Source organism: Galleria mellonella, unplaced genomic scaffold (genome assembly GCF_026898425.1).
Source record: "Galleria mellonella isolate WM207_F2 unplaced genomic scaffold, CSIRO_AGI_GalMel_v1 utg213, whole genome shotgun sequence".
Classification (NCBI taxonomy): Eukaryota; Metazoa; Arthropoda; class Insecta; order Lepidoptera; family Pyralidae; genus Galleria; species Galleria mellonella.
This window is the reverse complement of record NW_026442039.1, coordinates 1,320,651-1,340,576: the sequence shown is the minus strand read 5'-3', so window position 1 is coordinate 1,340,576 and position 19,926 is coordinate 1,320,651. Positions and strand designations below refer to the sequence as shown.

At 29.7% G+C, this 19,926-nt stretch overlaps 2 protein-coding genes across 4 annotated transcripts in view; one reads left to right on the top strand and one right to left on the bottom strand.

Moving 5' to 3' along the window:
- Positions 1-176: 176 nt before the first annotated feature.
- On the top strand, positions 177-4,799 carry LOC113511602 (formylglycine-generating enzyme). Its single transcript, XM_026895255.3, has 4 exons — positions 177-921; positions 1,138-1,309; positions 1,996-2,155; positions 2,491-4,799. Exons 1-4 carry the CDS (start codon positions 378-380, stop codon positions 2,632-2,634), a joined length of 1,020 nt encoding a protein of 339 aa, XP_026751056.1. The 5' UTR covers positions 177-377; the 3' UTR covers positions 2,635-4,799.
- A 1,612-nt stretch (positions 4,800-6,411) lies between these two features.
- Positions 6,412-19,926, bottom strand: part of LOC113511947 (elongation of very long chain fatty acids protein AAEL008004-like) — a 38,707-nt gene continuing 25,192 nt past the window's right edge. For 2 of the 3 annotated variants that reach the window (XM_026895675.3, XM_052894466.1), the window contains exons 2-9: positions 15,110-15,179; positions 14,567-14,649; positions 13,648-13,755; positions 11,264-11,347; positions 9,730-9,786; positions 8,800-9,042; positions 8,052-8,204; positions 6,412-7,617 (exon numbers count right to left, since the gene is read on the bottom strand). In XM_026895675.3, the coding sequence (XP_026751476.1) occupies positions 7,462-7,617; positions 8,052-8,204; positions 8,800-9,042; positions 9,730-9,786; positions 11,264-11,347; positions 13,648-13,755; positions 14,567-14,649; positions 15,110-15,167 (942 nt within the window). In that variant the 5' untranslated portion in view covers positions 15,168-15,179 and the 3' untranslated portion in view covers positions 6,412-7,461. Of the gene's footprint in view, positions 7,618-8,051; positions 8,205-8,799; positions 9,043-9,729; positions 9,787-11,263; positions 11,348-13,647; positions 13,756-14,566; positions 14,650-15,109; positions 15,180-15,267; positions 15,414-19,926 lie in introns of those variants that run through there. The other variant, XM_031913692.2, reaches the window with a different exon arrangement.

Sequence of the window (19,926 nt, the reverse complement as noted above, 5' to 3'; positions counted from 1 at the left end):
TGGGTTAATTGATCTGCTTCATTTTCATCTACGATAGTGCGGGTGGGGTTACCATTGCATTATCACCCATTAAAAAAAAGACCTTTGAGTAGGACGAACTCAAAATCGACAAGTCTTGATACGTCGTTACGTCAATCAATGTCAACGTCAAATTGGCAATGTCAACAAATGAACCGACGTCAATTTTATAAAAGTTTGTTTTTGTTTATTTATGAATCCCTATAACGTTTAATAAATGAAAAATTATTAACTGTAAGGATTATTAATTATCATAATATTAAGAGATTAAAGTAACTATAGAATAATAAGAAATAGTATATATGCTTGTAAACAATTAAACAAAACTTACGAAGTACCTGTGATACAAGATCTATGCCATGATTTTGGGAATTTTCTTAATCATTTTTTCATTTTTTTTCGGCCATATTTATAATGAAGAAGGAACCAGTTGTGGGTGCAGTAATTTTAACAGAAACAACTTTGAAAATAATTTATTTTCAAACCACTTTAATAAGGATTTTTCGTCTGAGCAATGTTTTTTGAAAAGTGATAATACAATTGAAAAATTTCAGAAGAGTTCAGTGAATGAAATGGTTTTAGTGCCCGGTGGTGAATATCAGATTGGTACAGATGATATAATTATAGAAACGGACAGTGAAGGACCTAGGAGGATTATTAAAATTAACAGTTTTTATTTAGACAAATATGAAGTATCAAACATTGACTTTTTTCATTTCGTCACAAGCACAAATTATAAGACTGAGGCAGAAGTTTTTGGAGATAGTTTCGTATTTGGACTCTTTCTAAATAGAACATTTAAAGAAGAGCTGAAAGATTACCGCGTTGCACAGGCCCCATGGTGGTATAAAGTGGATGGTGCAGATTGGAGACATCCTTATGGTCCAGATTCAAATATAACAGGTAAAGAAGTGGCCAAAAGGCCACTTCACTAAGTTTCCACTGATATTACTTTTCTTTAGAGTTCAATAATTCAATTTGTCTTTAAAATCCTACTACTGGACATAGTTCTTAATTTCTTTATAGGAGGATATTGTCTTACTATTATTATGTCATCTGTTTACATGTGTTAATTATTGCTAAGAAATATTTTTTTATTAGTTATTTTTTACTTTCTAGATGCCATGGACCACCCAGTTATACATGTTTCATGGAGAGATGCTGTGGCATATTGTAAATGGAGGAATGCTAGATTACCAACAGAGGCTGAGTGGGAGGCAGCTTGCCGTGGTGGTCACCGGGATACAAAGTATCCATGGGGTGATAAGTTGTTTCCTGATAGAAAACATATGTAATTATTTCTTACATATTGCAGTCTTTACTTTGTATTATTTGTAACCTTAATTTTTTCTCATGTCAATCACTATAAAAGTGTTATTACAATTACAAATACTAGAACTAAATAAAAAATTGTTCAGTTATTAAAGTGATTCTATTTCTTAGCAAATCAATTGTAAAACAATTAACTAGACTTTTGCAACCCAGAACTTGGCCGCCTAGACTGTATTTTCTGTGGCATCCATCAAGTCTTGCAATGAACTGCTACTAGCGAAGGCAGGACAAGATAGTTTCTGTGCTATGGTTTATGTTTCATCACATATACATGTGAAGGATAGTTCTATGGAGAATCCCCAGCTATACATATTATCTTTGCTGCACCTGATCTGGGTCCGAAGGCTATTAAGTGATTTCTAAACTGGTCGTGGTAATTAATGCTGAGTAGAAAAACTCAAATAATGGAACAAGAAGAGTTGGAAGGGTTATTCTCTCATGCCATATGTGATGCCCCACTCATTCTAGGCTGATTGGTTAGAGGGCTTGTGGATGTCATAAAATGATAACGATTTTTAAGTGATGAGTGTGGTGATGCAAAGGATGATGTATGTCAGTGACCAATTACTAATGTTGTTATTAGTATAGATGCATCAAAAAGGCGAAAAGTCACAAATAATATTAAAGTATAAAATATTTTTGCAGGGCTAATATTTGGCAAGGTAATTTTCCAAATTACAATTCAGCTAAAGATGGGTATGTTGGCACAAATCCAGTTAAATTATTTTTGCAAAATGATTTTGGATTATATAACATGGCTGGAAATGTGTGGGAGTGGACACAAGACACTTGGTCCAAAGATCAAGTAAGTAGTATATATTTACTAGTAAGTAACTAGTTTTTTCTTGCTTGGCTAGTTTAATCTCAGAGTCTTGATGGTTTTTTAGCAAAACGAGTATTTTAAAAACGAGGTCGTCACAATAATAATAATAACAAATTATTATTTTAATCAATTTAATAAAAAAAATATTTATACTTTTTTAAATCATTATTTTTGGTTACTACATGAGAAGTAAAATAATGATGTAATAGTGTATATAATTTGTGATTGTAACATCAATATTAGTAATATATACCACTATGAGATTATAAGGCGTTTAAAGATTTAGACGTTATTGATATTTCTTTTTCCTTTTTTAGCCTCAAGAGAAGGTAAAAAAAGGTGGATCATATTTGTGTCATCGTTCCTATTGCTACCGTTATAGATGTTCAGCTCGGTCACACAATACTGAGGATAGTTCGGCGGGCAATTTAGGATTTCGTTGCGCCAAGTCTCTTAGTTAAGTGAATAGTAATATTGAGAATTATTGAATATTATATCAAAGTACTTAAAATATGTCTTACCCTGCATATACTGGAATTAAATTGATGGATGTCTGTTTATTGAAGATGTATTATGTATAATATATATCATGATACATATTATATATATGTTACTGTAAAAACCTTGGAAAATTTTAGTATTTACTATTAGTAAACATAAGACTTTATAAAAAAGAGATAAGTTGATATGTTTTTAGGGCTTTTACAATTATAGTTTGTAAAACTAAACATGTAGTTTTACCAATGATGGTTGGCAAAATAATAAAAGAATAATGATAAATAAATGAATGTAAATGAATATGGAGAAAAGGTAAGGGGCACTCTAATCATCGAGTTGGTGTTTTAGGGTTTGAAAAACCCTACTGTTATGTGCACAAGTACGACAAGTACGAGCAACAGATACGTCTAGATATGTCCAGTGGTAAAATATGTCTATTTTTCGAAAACCTATGACTTACTTTGTGAGAGGTAGTTAAAATTCGAATTGAACGATGAGCACAACATTTGGGACTTTTACCATTAATAATTGATAAATCTTAGGGTTTACTGTAATTCGTACTTTTACAGTATATATAATATATAAGTCGATATAACATTGTCACACTTAAAGTCAAGACATGACAGTTAAAAATCAAGTTATTTTAGTTATCCTCGAGCTACAATTATTCCTGGCGGCACCGAGGCTTTAAAAAGTGAGTTAAAAACTTTAATTGTTATTATTTTAATTAGTGTTTTGATTTAATAAAATGTACAGTACATTCTTTAAATTAAACACTTTGGTAATATTGAATGTTCCTTGTTATTTTTGTTAGCAACTTATTTTTAATTAATTGTAAGTAAAGATCGTGTAACTATAATAAGTGATACTTAATAGCACTTAACTATAACATTTGCCATATACCATAACGCCAATAGCGGTCCTGTTTACCATATAAACAGTAGGTGTAACAACTTCCCTGAATGAGATTATAGATGTTTGGTATAATTTCCATTTACCTATACTGGCTTACACGCGTTAAAATATTAATGAAGGTGTTATAATTAGTTAATAAAATGATTTACCTATTCGCTTAAGGCATATGCTGAGGAAAGATTTTTGTTATAATCCACATTTTGTTGTTGATCCAAATTCTCGCATGATGGTATAATTTAATTATATCTTAAAGGTTGCGGCTAACTGAGAACAGGTTACTCGAGTTTGTAATTTAGCTCATCTTTCATTTAAACACGAGTTTCATTAAAAAGTCTTATACATGCAAAAGTCAGTGATATTTTAGAGTCATATTTTTGTTCATCTTGCGTTAGTTGCAAAGTTTCATTGAAAAGTCTTGAACTGAAATCAGTGGCGGGATCTTAGGCTATAAAGTGTGCAAACCACACAAGGCACTCGGATACTATGGCGAGACTAAATTTTCTTAAATCATATACAGCTGAAATGGTGTTAAGATACATATGGTCTGTGTTTTATTGTTTGTTGTTGTAAAGACCAATTGAAAAATTTAATCAATGATAGTTTCGCGAAATTATTGTTTTGTAGATCATCATAAACTAAATTTATAATAATTTTGACATAAATAGATAGATAGATACTCTTTATTGTTTCCTCCAAATGAAATTATTTATAAATGAAGACATATTAGAAATTTAGTTTATATGGTCCTTAGAATAAAGATTTCGATGTGATATGATACTGAATTTTTAATTTTAGAGGGATTTAGAAATATGGAGTTGACTCTAGTGTTTATTTGTTTACATTTTAATTAAATTCGGTAGAAACAGATTTTAGGAAAAACTTGTTAGAATCGATTAGACGATATATATTTGTATACTATTACTTTTCCTGTACACATATATAATTATATTGTAATGTAATAGGTAAATAGTATTCAACTGTCGACCATGGAATTGTGCGAGTCGTGATTAGACTAGTGATAATGAACAAAAGAACGCTAGACAAGTGATAGATACACAAGAATAAACTAAATAGGATGAGTATCAGATGGCATACACATGTATGTATAGTTTTGCCGTTTTTATTGTGAATTATGTCATAAAATTTTGATAGTTTGGTACTTAATTAAAATTTGTAAGACTATTTTTAATATATTGTCGGAAGTTCAAAATTATTTTATATTTTTCATTTCCTCGTCTTTCAACATTTCCGTTTAGGATCCCATAGTCAATAGGTTTTTTTAATGAATGATAGATAATGCTCTCTATTACTAAAAGTCCCTTCCCCCCCAAGCTTAATTATATTGTGAAAATTTCTACTGACTTTAACTAACTAACGACTAACTCGGCCAGACAGGTCCATACAGGACCTATGTTAGGCCGAGTACTCCTCAATCTACCCCCGTATATTCGTCACGATTGCTTGATCTGACTTCATACTCACCTTGTATTACTTAACTACTTGTGTCCGCCCGTGTACCAATGGCGTAGACAGGGTTACTATTCTATTTTTATCCCACAAGATGTTGTTAAATACATAGAGTAAATTTTCAGAAACTGTCGTTTTCGGTTTAATATGATGTACCACATAAATGCGATAAGTTTGTAAGGATAGGTGGATGGCTCTTTGTAACTCTTTCATGCAAAAACTACTGAACGGATTTGAATGAAATTTGGTATAGGATTAGGTTATAACTTAGTATATAGCAGGGGTGGCTAACTTGACCCAAGATCTACTGTTCACTGACGAAACCCTGTGCGATCTACCAATTACATATTTCTTGATATCTCAAATGAAACAACACAGTTCAGTAGACAATTATGTAGTATTTTTTATTTTATTAAGAGGAAAAACATAAAAATGAAAATTAGTAACTACTTATTTATATTATTGTGAGCATTGGGTTTGAACATCTACCGCTAGATTAGCAAAATTAGGTTTGTAGTTAGAAATTGCCAACCTTAAACAACCTTTTTGTTCTACGTATTTATATTTTTTGCCTTGCCACGATCGACTGAATTAATAGTCGCGATTGGGTTTAGAAGGATTGTTAGTAATGGGGATATTAATCCCCATTGCTAGCAAGACCTCCACACGGTTCACCATGGAAATCATTGTGGTTAATTGTTAAGTTTGTCGCGATGGGCCAACTGACCTGATATTACCCTCACTATCATCTCTCACCGAAGCCCCGTCAGTGTATACCGATAGCGCGGGCGGGGTTACTATTTCGTTACCATTAAAAAAAAATTGTCGCGATCGATCAGTTGGCCACTACTGGTATATATACTAATTCACGTGGGTAAAGCCGCTGGATACAGCTACTTTTAAATATAAACTACTACACTCCCTACTTCACTACTTGCGTAGTCCTAATGAACAGTAATTATATAGCAGTGTCGAGACCTTTTAGTACTTATTCATTAATTGACATTAACTGTTTTCAATTACGTCACAAATAAGCAAATATTGTCTCAAAATGACCAGGATGTGATGGATATATGAATATACAAAAATAAATAATAAATCATATACAAACATATATCGATAGTGACGGTAATCAAACAACATGATAAGAGTACCAATCGCCATATGGAAATTTTAGTGCTGTTATAGTAACGATTTATTTTATTAGCTGTCATTATTAATTGAGCATAGAATTTAGTTTATAGTTTTTGAGTTTCATCTGCCATTTAAGTCTTTTATTATGCAATTTTTTGTTTGTTTCTCCTTGAAGGGTTGCCGTTATAAAAGGTTGGAAAACATTGGATTAGTGAAAAAAAAGATTTAATTTATACTTATTATTTATTTCCATATTTTGTATAAAAATTACAGTAGTTACATAAACTGATTTCAATACGCATGAAAATAAATTCAACATGGCCAACTTCAGTTTATGTTTGATGTAAATTGTTTGCTACGTGAAGCACCGTTCTTGGTAAGTACAGAAACAAACGGAAGACTAAAACAAAGGAAGAGCTTTGTTGGCTAATGCTATTAAACCCGTTAATTCATCTTATATATAGATAATTTTGGTATTAAATAAAATATAAATTAAACAAAATAAATAATAATCAACACAACCACTTCAGGTGTCATAATATCTAAAAACACAGTGAACAATCTATGTATACATAAAACATAGTTATTGTACTTAAAAAACATGTGAATAATAATTATATTCAATATATGTTAATTCAACTATACAACATAATCTGTCGTAAAGAAACAATGTGCTACAAAAATAACACAAATGACTCATACATTTACTACTAGTTTGTTTCATTTTATAATTTCTGCTAGTTTGTAAATAATATAATCATAGCATTTTGTTCTGGGTCATAATGAAAATAAAATACTACATAAATCACTCAAAACAGCGGCAAGGTACTTGTGTTTGTTTAAAATAATTTGGTACTATTAAAAGCACCAAATAAAATATACAGGAGCCGTTATCGTTATGACTGTATTCATTTAATTTCTTCAGATCTTAAAAGCGAATTTGCTTTAAAGCCTACTAAAGCCTAATAAAAGTACAAAACGCTATGCGATCAATCACAAACCTAATTATATATTTAAAATAAAATTTACACCATATATACCGCCTACTTATATGTACACTAGATAAATCACATTTAACACTAAAAATTCTAGGGATATTTATAGAAGAGTCGCGGCGGAGACACGAGACCGGCATTCGTGGGTTCGCGCGTAATTTATATACCGTCACCCCGTAAATGTCCACAAATCAAACAGGTAATGTCCTGTGAAAGTTGAGGCTACGAATCACAGAGTACTACGGAATGCTAAGGTGGACGCCTCGTCTTCGTACGGCGTCAGTTGCCGGCTGGCAGTACTGGCCGCGCCCGCGCGGTCGTTCCGCCGTTCGTATGTCCATTGCTCGCTATGTACCCGTTCTTCACTGACCCATTCTTGTATGTCACTTGTTTTTCAAATATCGTAGCGGAAGGTGGCGGCGACTTTGCACGTACCTGCAATATAGTATATAAATAAGCATTTATTTTTTTAATAATTGATGAAACTGAAATGGTAAATGTGTATATATATATATATATATATATATATATATATGTAGTAGTATGATACATTAAGTACACAATAATAACGAGAGAATCATAATTACAGATACCAAAGGTCCTGATTTTGAATATGGCCAACATCAAAAACTACAAATTCATTATGAAACCAATTTAATTCCAAGTGACGGCAGTATGTTTGTCGCCGTCACGTTTGATTTTAATATACGGGGCGAAATGTGTACATTTTAAGCGTTGTCGTTTACCATAACGGTGTAAAGATTTCCAAAATCATCTATTTTACGAGAAATTTATTTGTAACAAAAAATTCAGAGAATTGAAAATATCACCTATTTAATTAGAAAAATATAAGAATAATTGGTTTGTACCTTGGGTTTGTTATATTGTTGGTTGTAGAAGTCTTTGAATAGGAAGAAGAACATAACACCGTGCATTCCAATCCACCAGACGAACCCACGTGGGTAGTCGCACTCGATAAATAGCAGCTGGAACGCGTGGACGATAACACAGATGAATTGTATCTGGAGAACAAAGAAAAGAACAGTTTTAATATAACATACAATTCTCATTATATTCTGATTTTTGAAATTACATACTCAAATTTATAATTAAATAGATAAGTATTTATAACAACTATGTATGAACAATATAAATGATATAAGAGCTGTTTATTTGTAGTAATCTAAATTTAAACTAAATTTTTGTAAATAATCTAATTGGTAATTTTCTAAGAGACACCGCAAAATAGTCCACTACAAATTCAGGATGTTTTTTGCATAAAAAAAAATTTTCATCGTGCCAGCTGCAGTTTAGTGTGAACTCGTATTAGCTTTAACAGAGCATTGCCGCGGTGCGCCGTCGTCGCGTCGAGCGTAGACTCGGAAGGATATTTCTAATCTCCGGTGACGGATACCATTATCAAATCTATTTAGGTACCGGGAGACGGTACTAGGCTACTCCTGCTACGTTGGATAAAAATAAGTGTTTGGCGAAATGTGGGCATGTATGCTCTATTTAGCGCAAACGGTTAACAAATTATTCTAACTACTTTATTGGTAATTAAATTTGTGAGCTTATTTATTATTTTATTTAAGATAATAACAAATGTATAATTACCATTTGTAGAGTAGTGAGATATTTCTTCCACCACAAGTATCTCCTCATTTGTGGGCCCATAGCTGCCAACATGTAATACGTGTACATTATGATATGTACGAAAGTGTTGAGCAGCCCGAAAAATGTCGAGTGACCACCTGGACTGAACTTGACACCAAACCACACGGACATCGGCATCACGCCATGATGGATAACATGGAGGGTAGACACATGGTCAAACTTCTTTCGTAGTACAAAGAAGATCTATGAACAAATAATGATAAAACATTATGTATTTTTTAAATTACAATGGTAGCAACTAAGTTATAGTTAGCCTGTATACATCATTTTGTGGTTGAAGGCCACGTGAGTTAGTGACCATGAATCAACCATATTACCTCTTTTTTGAAGACCTTGAAAAACGTAATGCTGCACAAAACTAATATTTTTGTACGATTTTGTTGTCGGTATTTCTTAAATGTTAGGAATATATGTATTTAATTTTATTATTCCTCTGTACTTTCTATGTAAAGTATCCATATTTTAATTCATGTTTTTGGTTGGGCTTGAAATAAAATTTAGGTGCAAATCACAGTGAAGTTAAGCCCTAAGCTAAACTAGACGGTAGAAGAAAGTACCAAATTTATGGGTTCATTGATATTAGTTTCGCTATTAACTGCCTACGGATAATATGTATGGAGCCATATAAAATTGCAGGTCTGGTTAACTCGTGCTGTCTCTAGAATGAGCTAATGAAATTTTTATTTATTACAAGTAAATTTCAATATCTTAAATTATGAAAATTTCTTATTGTATACTTCTTTTACAGTTTATACTGACTTGGTAAACATTATACATAAATTAAATTGCAGTAAGAAATATTTGTTATTGTTGAATTTAACATTATTGCTAATATAATGGATCTATATAGTTACGACTATATGTACTTACCGTATCGAAAAATTCAGTGAACTTTGAAAAGTAGTACCACCAACATGCATGAACCATCTGTAATATAATACGTCGTATTATTCATATAATTCTCATATTTTACAGCTATAATTGTGTATGATAGATAAGCTTTGTAATTTTTTTTTATTATCAATTAGTAATATAATAATGTATTTACAATTTTGCAAAAATTCAAGTACTTAATTTTAGTAACAACTACCTGTTCTGTTGTCTACGGTCTATATTACAGCGTATATGATGGCGTCTATGAGCGCCGCCAAGTATGTAAAAGACAGCGATTAACAAATTTAAAAGTGGTATTTAAGGATTAAGTATTTTTATTGCTTAATAAAAGCACAAGTGATGAGGAAAATGTTCAGGTTCAAATCTCGCACACTTCAAATTATACTTAGATGTTGTTTTTCAAATTTTAATATTTTGACTTAATAGCTAAATTAAGATGAGATGAAGGAATATTGAATAGAAAACAACTTGTTAGGTACAATGTGATATTGTTAATAATGCATGAGTTGTCGACATCTACGTTTACTCGTGTTATATAATACTAAAGATATGTTTGATGGTAATGAAGTATTACGAGGACTGTCATCGATCCAGCGACGCCCCCTGTTTTAACTATATATGTACGTTATTATGTCCAATCTATTTTATAGGAGGTTTTCCAAACATTGCTCAATTATCTCTAATATCTTGACAGGTTAATCTATGGTAACATAAGTGAAACAGATAAAGGGCACTTCTATATCGATGACAAGTTATTCTTTTAAATTTTTTTTAACCTTATGGTTAAAAAACATTTATAACAGTTATTTCTAAAATTCATTTTTAATCATATATTTTCTGCGTTATTAGTAAACCTGCATTTTATGTAATTAATTACATAAAAATACAGGTTTATTATATTTATCTATAAATTGAAATGTATGGATGGAATAATGGTTAATGAATTATGAATAATTACATAGTAATTTGTTAGACATGATTTGACACTAATGCAATACAATATAAACAACACATACAAATCTATATGTTCATTATTCTTATTGTTTATCATGTTAAAAAAAATCTTGCAAAATTATTTGAAAACAGAGGCTATCTAGTTTCTTATGGGTTATCAGCAGATACAATATTTTGAACCCCGCAATAGAATCATAAAGTGATGACAAACTTGTAAATAAGTCTATTTAAATAAACATTATTTCTATGATATTTAAACATGTAGTTGTTTAACATTGTCTTGTAATGCTTTGTGACATCTTCGAGTCGCTAGTAAATAATGCGAATTTGTCTCCTATAAACACGAAACAAATTGAGAGAGCAAGTCATTAGGGATCTAGGGTTCACAATTTTAATAAGAAGCGTTTATTTTTAATATGAGTTAAATAGAAGTGTGATATTGGTGATATGCGTTGATTATATATGAACTAGATACACACATACACACAAAATAGGATTTTTATATGTAATAATAACAAAACTACTGGATCATTAATATATTCAAGTAGTCATTCACCCTCATCGTTTGTGGATTTTTGGAGTGGTCGACAGGCTGACATCGATAGCTATACCTGCCTGTGAACCAGCCACCTGACCCGATCTGAAACAATATACCGTCACCGGAACCTGTTAATTTTATATTTACATACACTTTCATGTTATATTGTTGGTGCTATCAACTTGTTAAACTAATAATTGATTCATAATTACGACTACACTTTATAGATTTATCTTGTTAGTGCTTCTAAAAACTAGAATATAAACAATAAAAATATTTAGCAACACAGTGTTCTACTATGTAAAATACCATGATTTCCCTGAAATAATTATATTACGTGTATATACAAGTCTATTTACATGTCCTGAAAACAAAAACAAATAAGTAATATGTCTATTTACAATGAATATTGGTTAGTTTATTTTGCTTATTAGCATACTGTCTTTGAGAGTAAGAGTACCCTTTTATCACTTACTCTAGTAGCTATAGGATTGTCTGTGTAGTCCACAGGCTGACATCTTAAGTTGTAATGTTTCAGCCAACCTCCCATCAAGCTCTGGGCAAGGTATATTAAAATATAAGTAGAAGGTGTATAAACCAAGGAGATCCAAATGTGTGAATATTTTATTAGAGTTAATAGGAATTTTAGATCTTATATTCTTAGTCTTAGGGACATTTTTCGCGAAAATATATTTTTGTATATAAAATATTTTTTTTAAGTAAGACTAAGGGGGGTAAATGAAATAGACTTTTAATTTTACAAAATTAGGTCATGAATAAGATTTTTAATTTTAAGAGTAATAAATGTGAAGTACTATACAAGCAAACATATACAGGTTTAAAAGTCTAAATTATTTTTGTCATTTTTTTTATAGAAAAATTAGGTATTTAAAGTATGTTTTTCACTTTTAATATTAGGTACATTTATTTCGTAATTTCTCGATCAGGTGAGAAGCAATATTAATTAAATATTTCGAAGTGTGTTTAAATAAATCGGAAAAAGAAAGAAAATTTGTATTGGGTACCATAACCGTGAAGTTTAAATTGCAACTAACACTTTAGAGGGGGAAGGGAAAGATTGTTAGTAATATGAACTCTCAGCCTCCTTGCTAGCAATATACTCTATCAGGTCGAGTCCTCGTGGTCCTCCATCCATCCATCGTGCTGAATTCCAGGCGTAATTATCAAGATGGGCTAATTATAATTATTCTTAGCGCAGGCGGGGTTACCATTCCATTATCATCATTTAAAAAAAAACCTAATACTCTGGTGAAGGAAAGGATCATTAACAATTATAAACCAAATTAATCCTAAGTGACGGTAGTTGTTTGGGCCCCTGCGCGACCCCGTTCCACTAAGCTTGACGAAACATATTGACGGACGTATCGACTGTTACGTTCACCACAACGTCGATAGTTGACGAATGTCTTTGACTACCCCATTAGGGAATAATTTCTTGAGTATATAAATATTTTTTAAGATGAAGCAAAATCTTTTTAAATAATAAATAACTGTAGACTGCTAATTATTTTAAATTACTATATTGAATTTCAAATTCTATTGTTTAAATTATCTATTCAAAATTCTTTTTTTTTATTTGAAAGAATCTTGCATTAAAATTTCAAAGTATGTAATGCTTGGATACAAGTTTATCTTGCCCCTAACTATCACTGTTTCAATTACCCCACTTGGTCTTACTTATTTATTTCTTGCATAACATGAATATATAATTTCTTATTACCTTAAATTAAGCATAAATATTAAAAAAAGTTATAATTTTAAGGTTTAGCAAGGACTGTGGTAAGTAGGAAGAGCTGTACCAATAAGAAAATGGCCCTTCTTGAATTAGCAAAATACAGAATTCAGGTGACCGATTTAAAATCAACCAAAAATGCCACTGATTTGCTTAGTATGTGTCTATTGTATGTGTAACATCATAAATGTAACAAATCATTCAAATTAAGTATGTTTCATATAAGATTGGAAGCATAATGTTAGATACTTAAATTTTTCTTTGAGGTAAAAGTGTCATGTTATATTTATTTAAATATATTTAATAAACTACTACTAAAATAATTGGACTAAAATCAATCCCTTGTGCTGGGCATTATTTAAAGATTCATATTAATTTATTATGTTTATATTTTATAGAAATGTTATTGTTAATAATTGCAATAATCAATCACATTTCCTGTAAGTTTATTAATATATTTATGTAAGTAAATTTTAAAAGTTAAATTATGTACCTAAATATATTCATAAAACTAATCAAAAGATTGTTTTGGTCAATTAACTGTATAGAATTATAGAAGATTGTCAATGTGTCAATATGACTTGATAATAATTGCTTTTTAATCTTTAATATATTTGAAAGATTAAATAAAACTATAGTAATATCTTACCTCATAGAATAACCATGCACTGAATATTACTTGGCAAAAGTTATAAAATATTAAAATATTTTTTAATTCATATGGTTTTCTATTGGCCATAATCCTGGGCCCTAAAACCTGAAAATAAAAATAAACTTTTATTACATGCATAAACATAATAAAAAACATTTCTTAAAATTAAGTGTATGTATAGTTTGAAATGGAATTTAAAATGAAAAATGTAAACAAAGATCTGTTATTGTCAAAGTAACTTCTCAATGATTGTCAACATTTCTATTGACAATTTACATTATTATTGACAATCGCCTTTGTACTTTTGATTACCTCTGTCTTATTCTTAAAACTAGTGTGTACAATAAAGAATTAAATAAATAAATGTAATCTTTGAATCAATATTAATTTTTTAAACTGTATAGAACTTATGTACTGGCTGCATTTTTGTAGGCATTCTATGATGGTTCTCATATTAAATACACTTGATATCTATTGACACCTATTTTAATCTATTATTATTACAATAAAACAAATTATAATAATAGTTCATCTCCTTTTCTTTAGAGGGGGATATGAATTTTGATCTTCTTAAATTTATACATATACATATATATAATACTGCTAAATATATACTCTGCTTGGATATTTTGGAGATGGTGTTCTAATAAAATATTATTAAGAATCAATTTATTAATAGCCATATCCATCTATATGCCATATGTTTTGCAATTACTAGTTGTAACAGATTTACTCATGTAGAAAAGTGCAGAAAGTATCCTGTATCTATGATATAGTCTATCTGTGTATAAAATATAATTAAAATGCATTCAGCCATGATGATTGAGTAGCAAATATGCAAAGACGTATACAAATTATATTAATAAAATTAGTCGAATTGTAAAGCTGAGATGTGATGTAATTAAAATATACATACCTTGACTAGATATACATAACTTAGACATATTATTAGTGTAGGAAAGGGGGAACTCATCAGGAACCATGGATTTGTTCGAGGATCTGTAACAATTACATACAATATTAAAATAATATAATTAATACCTATTTTATTGTCACTTTTATTTTCACAAAATTTAGTAATTCATCTAATTTTGGACTTTAATTTTATGATTTTATTAAATAGTAATTTCACAGCATTAATTGCTTTATACAAGTAGGTATTAATTTAATATTGTAATGCCTAAGCAAGTTTTTAATTTATTAGTTAGATAAAATAGTAATTGCAATAAATATATTTAAGTAAATAGTAAAAATATTTTTTATCAATTTCTTATGAAAATTATAATTGATTCATGTTATAGTATAAACATATAAAACATTACTTTTTATATGACTACTTACTATTCAACTTTAGACTGTGAAAAAAATATTTTTATAGACTTAGGTTTTATAACTAGGTCATCGAATAGGACAAGCAGCTAAAGTATTTATTACCTAATTGGCATATTATATTACTAACCTCCATTTTTGTCCATGAAAACGTGCATATCATCTAAATACTGTAGTATTAATGACATTGTTGGTGATTTCTGAAAACAATAGAAAAATAATTAAGTAAAACAAACGAACGATTAATTCTAATAGATGGTCAGATGAATAACATAAATGATTGATAACCTTATTAAAAAAACACTAGAAAACATTAAATTAAACACATGTTAAGTAAAAAAACAATATTTTGTTGTAGTTTTTACTTAAAATTTAAATTCATTCACATTTAGACAGGAAATTTAAACATAAAATTAGGTTAGACATCAGATTCGTATTCCAATCATCGACACTGACGTTTCAACTACGATCGCCAGATGGCGTTTATTAGAAGACTATGCGGATGGCGGAATGGGTGTGATCCCGGATGGAATTGCACAATGGGTGCGATCAAAATTAACAAATTAAACTTAAGTTATTTATAATTTCTTTATTTACTTTTATAGCTTTTATGGAATTAAAACAATATTAAGTTAGGCATTATTATGGGTAATGTAAACGTTATAATAAATAAATAAAAATATTGTATGGAAAGGGTTAATTAACTTTTGGAAATCGTACTCGTATACCTACTTGCACATCTTTTTAATGAAAATGCAAACTTAGAACAAGAAAAAGATGAGATTCTCTAATAAGATAAAAATAACTTATTGGTTTGCGTAGAACAAAGAGATTGTGTTCGTGAGCAAATTTTTACCTTGTTTTTAATGTTTGTCTAGTTCGTCCGGCTTTTATTTCTAACGAGAGACAATCTACAATTATAATATTCGTTTATAAAAACCATGAATTTCATTTTAAAATGTATTTTGTACGTACCTATTTATCATGAAATAAAGACGAAGGAGAAATTGTTCGTATTCAAAACTTTCATATCTACAGATGTCTTAAATACTTAGGTATTATTTTAATAAAAGTTATAGATAGGTACGAAAAAAATTAAGACAATTAAATTTAGTTTATTATAGTGCATCATAATTTAAAAGATTTTTAAAGTATTTTAGACAATAAAAGTCCCTTACTTATGTAGGTCTATATATAGGTAACCTGGGTTTTTTCTGATATATTTAAATTATTTTAAAATTAATCACTTTTAAAATAATGATACGTCAAAAAGACATTTTGTTTTTATTTCGGAACTAATTCATCTACTCAATATAATAAAGTATAATATAATCGAGCCGCTGAGGTCACTAGTATCGCTGTGAGGTTGCATTTACCTAACGAAACTGTCTATATGGCTGTTATGGAAAATTGAAAAGAGACTGGAGAGAAAAGATTTATAATGGGGAAATAGTGTGATCAGTTTCTACCTATATATTACTTTTATATGCATATTTCTTTTTTTTTCCAAAATTATTTGGTTCGCCATTGGGAGATGAGTATTAAGCTTAAGCGTCTTAGTTGACTTAAGCTGCGATTTGATACAACATAAATCTCTAATAGCTATTTAATTCTTGCACGCGTAATTTATTTTAATAGTGCTTCGCGTGCTTATCTTTTCCAGCAGCAAAAAGATGATATGTATTAGGATCACTTAATTATATGTATGCCTAGTGTGTCTTGTTATTAATGGTATGTTTATTTACAGGTAATGGTAACATTATGGAGTGCGTGGCCGTCTACGCAACGTGAGGGTAATTAGTAAAGGTAAGTGATTTAATTTTTTTTTATTTATTTAATTTTACGTAAAGTGCCATTGGTACTCCACGCATAGTCTGATATGTATAGGTAATTAGGTACTTAATATTTACAATATATATTTCGGCAATATTATTTGTTATAATAATATATGTTATTATAATATAGGTAATATTATTGCAAAAAAAAAAGAATAAAAAAAACGGAGCGAATCAATCGATTGCAATAATATTTTTCAAAAATGGTTCAGTATTATTGGTAATCGCCTCCTTTACTCTTCGAAATCACTTAAAAAATTTTGTTATCTCAGTCTTTTTTTGTAAATCAAAATAGCGGGTTTCACTTTATTATGATAATATTCGCGTGATGTTCAAAATTGACTTAGCGTACAACGTGCAGCGCTCGCATTCTATAATGAAACTCGAAGAGACATTCTATCGCGTCGCATTCATTTAACATAATTTCTGGGTCAAGGTCAATCTTACTATTAAAAAATTCTAGTCATCCTTTTGAATGCGAAGAGAATAATAAAAATGTTCCTATGGTATAATTTTTAATAGTGCCACCATGTGACTCTATCTCTAAGAGAGTAAAGGAAATTATATTTTATCAGGTCGCCCCCTATGAGTTCCCCCTTGAAACGAGAGGCTAAGTGACATGAATATAAACTTCATCATTTTATTTATTACTGAGGTCTCGCCATTTTATACTATTAGTATACGATGCATTATTCTTATTACATCCACTCAGAAAAGAAAAAAAAAACTATCTTTAATGTATCACTATTTACTCGTATCTATTTTAATATTCTCATGCATATATATATATATATATATATATATATATATATATATATTGTTAAAAGATTTAAGGAAATAACAATTAGTCATTTATACACAGGTACATATTTGTGTAGAGTATAAAGCAGCTAATGATATAAACGGTAACGATTTGCGGGCCTCGAGGCACAAAAACACTTTGAAAATCATAATCATTTAATCACACATAAGATTTCACGATGGAAATGTATGAAATGTGGACCTAATCTTAGATGCCTACGTTGGAATATATAAAATTACCCGCATCTTCTAAGTGTATACAGCGTGTAAGTTAAATTTTATCCCTCCTATTCATAAAAACGTCAAGCCTCCATGAACCTATTTTAACTATTGAAGTATTTTGTCTTATTTTTTTTTGTGCTAAATTCTTAATTTAAAAGACTGACTTAAAAAACATTTCAATAGCTAAAATAGTTTGTAGGAGGTTGTAACATTTATGAATAAGGGAGTAAATGTATTCATAGGAAATCGGGCAGAATCAAGTTTCCAAACCGATCCTCAAAGATTGATCTACTGGGCAAAATCAACTGATAAAGTTGAAGAATATCAGCGACATATTTACTACCACATCTGAGATTTTGATTGTCTCTGTCTTCGTTGATATCGTATATGAATAAATATTAAAGAGAGAGAGAGAGAGAATTACTCAGCGCTGTACCTACGATATTTCGGATATCAGTTGCAGGAAATTAAAATGGTCTAATGATTAAGTATATTTATTAATAAATTAGTTGACCTAATTGACACTGTCATTTTTAAATTCTTCCTCCTCCAGATCCATTACATACTATAAAAATATACAGAGTCATCGTAAATGTTTATTCAGCTGAAAGCCAATGCCCGAACTATTGAAACTGCAACACTTTGCCTTGTAAAAAATAGTCAAAATTTGATAATACTTTTCCAAACTCTGTGGCTTGTATGAATATTACAAAAATTCATTTTATTGAATCACCGGGTTTTGGGCTATTATACCTTTTAGAAAACCCTGTATTTTGTATAGCTTTCCTAATATCCAATTTTATAGCAGGTAAATATTTTGGTTAGCTACTTACGATTACTTTAATGTTGATTATATAATTTAATTAATTAGATAATATTATAAGCAAACTTGAAATATTATTAGGTAGTAGCCATTCTTAATTACATTGATATATTGTTTAAAGTGGTTTTATTGTTTACGATAAAATCACAAACACAAAACTATTATGCTAATAATTGTTGTAATCCAATTAATATGCGTTATACAGATATGATATTTAATGAAATAGATAAATGTATTATGTCATTTTATCTATTAATTCAAGTTCGCGGATTAGATATAGGTCTTAGAATACCTAAGTAGGTACAGATGTTCAGATGATCTGTTTCAAAGATTGACTGGATAATATGTATTAGTATTCTTTTATTTTCGAATTAAATTTATCGACTGACTTTAAGAGACTTTAACTATAAAAACTTTAATAAGATACTGCATTTATTGTACACATTATACATGTTCGTTACAATCTGATATGTTACATGCAGTCTATAATATGTTCTATTCCTTCTTTATATCAACGATGTGTTGTCTAATGATAACATTTGTTGTTATTCATACGGCTATACCAGCCGTACCACAACATTCTTTTTTTTTTTTTGTTGCGAAGATAATTGAGAACAGTTTAATTGAAATCAAGAATAGGTACTCTAGGTAGAGTTACCGTTTGGAGTTGATTAAACCTTGATCAAGTATAAAAAATGCATGCTTATGTATTTATATATATCATATCTATAGCGAAACTTCATTTCTTAGATCTCTACAGGTTATGTAACGTCCTCTATAGTCTCCAGATTAGGATCCCTGTGCATAATTGTAAATCTCTAGGCATTTTCATATTATCATTCTTTCGTATCATAGATCTAGAGTCATTTGGATTCGAATTGAATCGAATTGAAGATGAAGTTACGATGACATTTAACTTTGTGCACAACAGGCAGGGTGTATATCTAGAATTAAATTTGGATAAAGAATATTATTATCTTTATCAACCGATTTCAAAAGGAGATTTTTACTCATAATTTGACTATTTTTGTTCTATATCTACGTTAATTTATGTTTAGTCTTGTACTGGTATAGTAGATACTAAACATCTAAACAACAAAATTATCGGACTTTTAGAGAAACGAAATCGAAATAGAAGTATGTTAAATATATGAATGTGTCCAATGTAAAAGTATGTACAATAAAGATTTTAGAATACAATAAAAGTCAAAATGTGCGAAGAAACATTTATATAACTAGGGAGTCATACGCATATTTCTGATCGTA

Bases quoted from the DNA above. Each gene is read 5' to 3' on its own strand.
- LOC113511602 (XM_026895255.3), top strand. From the start codon at position 378: ATGATTTTGGGAATTTTCTTAATCATTTTTTCATTTTTTTTCGGCCAT. The intron at 922-1,137 runs GTAAAGAAGTGG...TTTACTTTCTAG, and splicing joins TCCAGATTCAAATATAACAG to ATGCCATGGACCACCCAGTT. The intron at 1,310-1,995 runs GTAATTATTTCT...ATATTTTTGCAG, and splicing joins TTTCCTGATAGAAAACATAT to GGCTAATATTTGGCAAGGTA.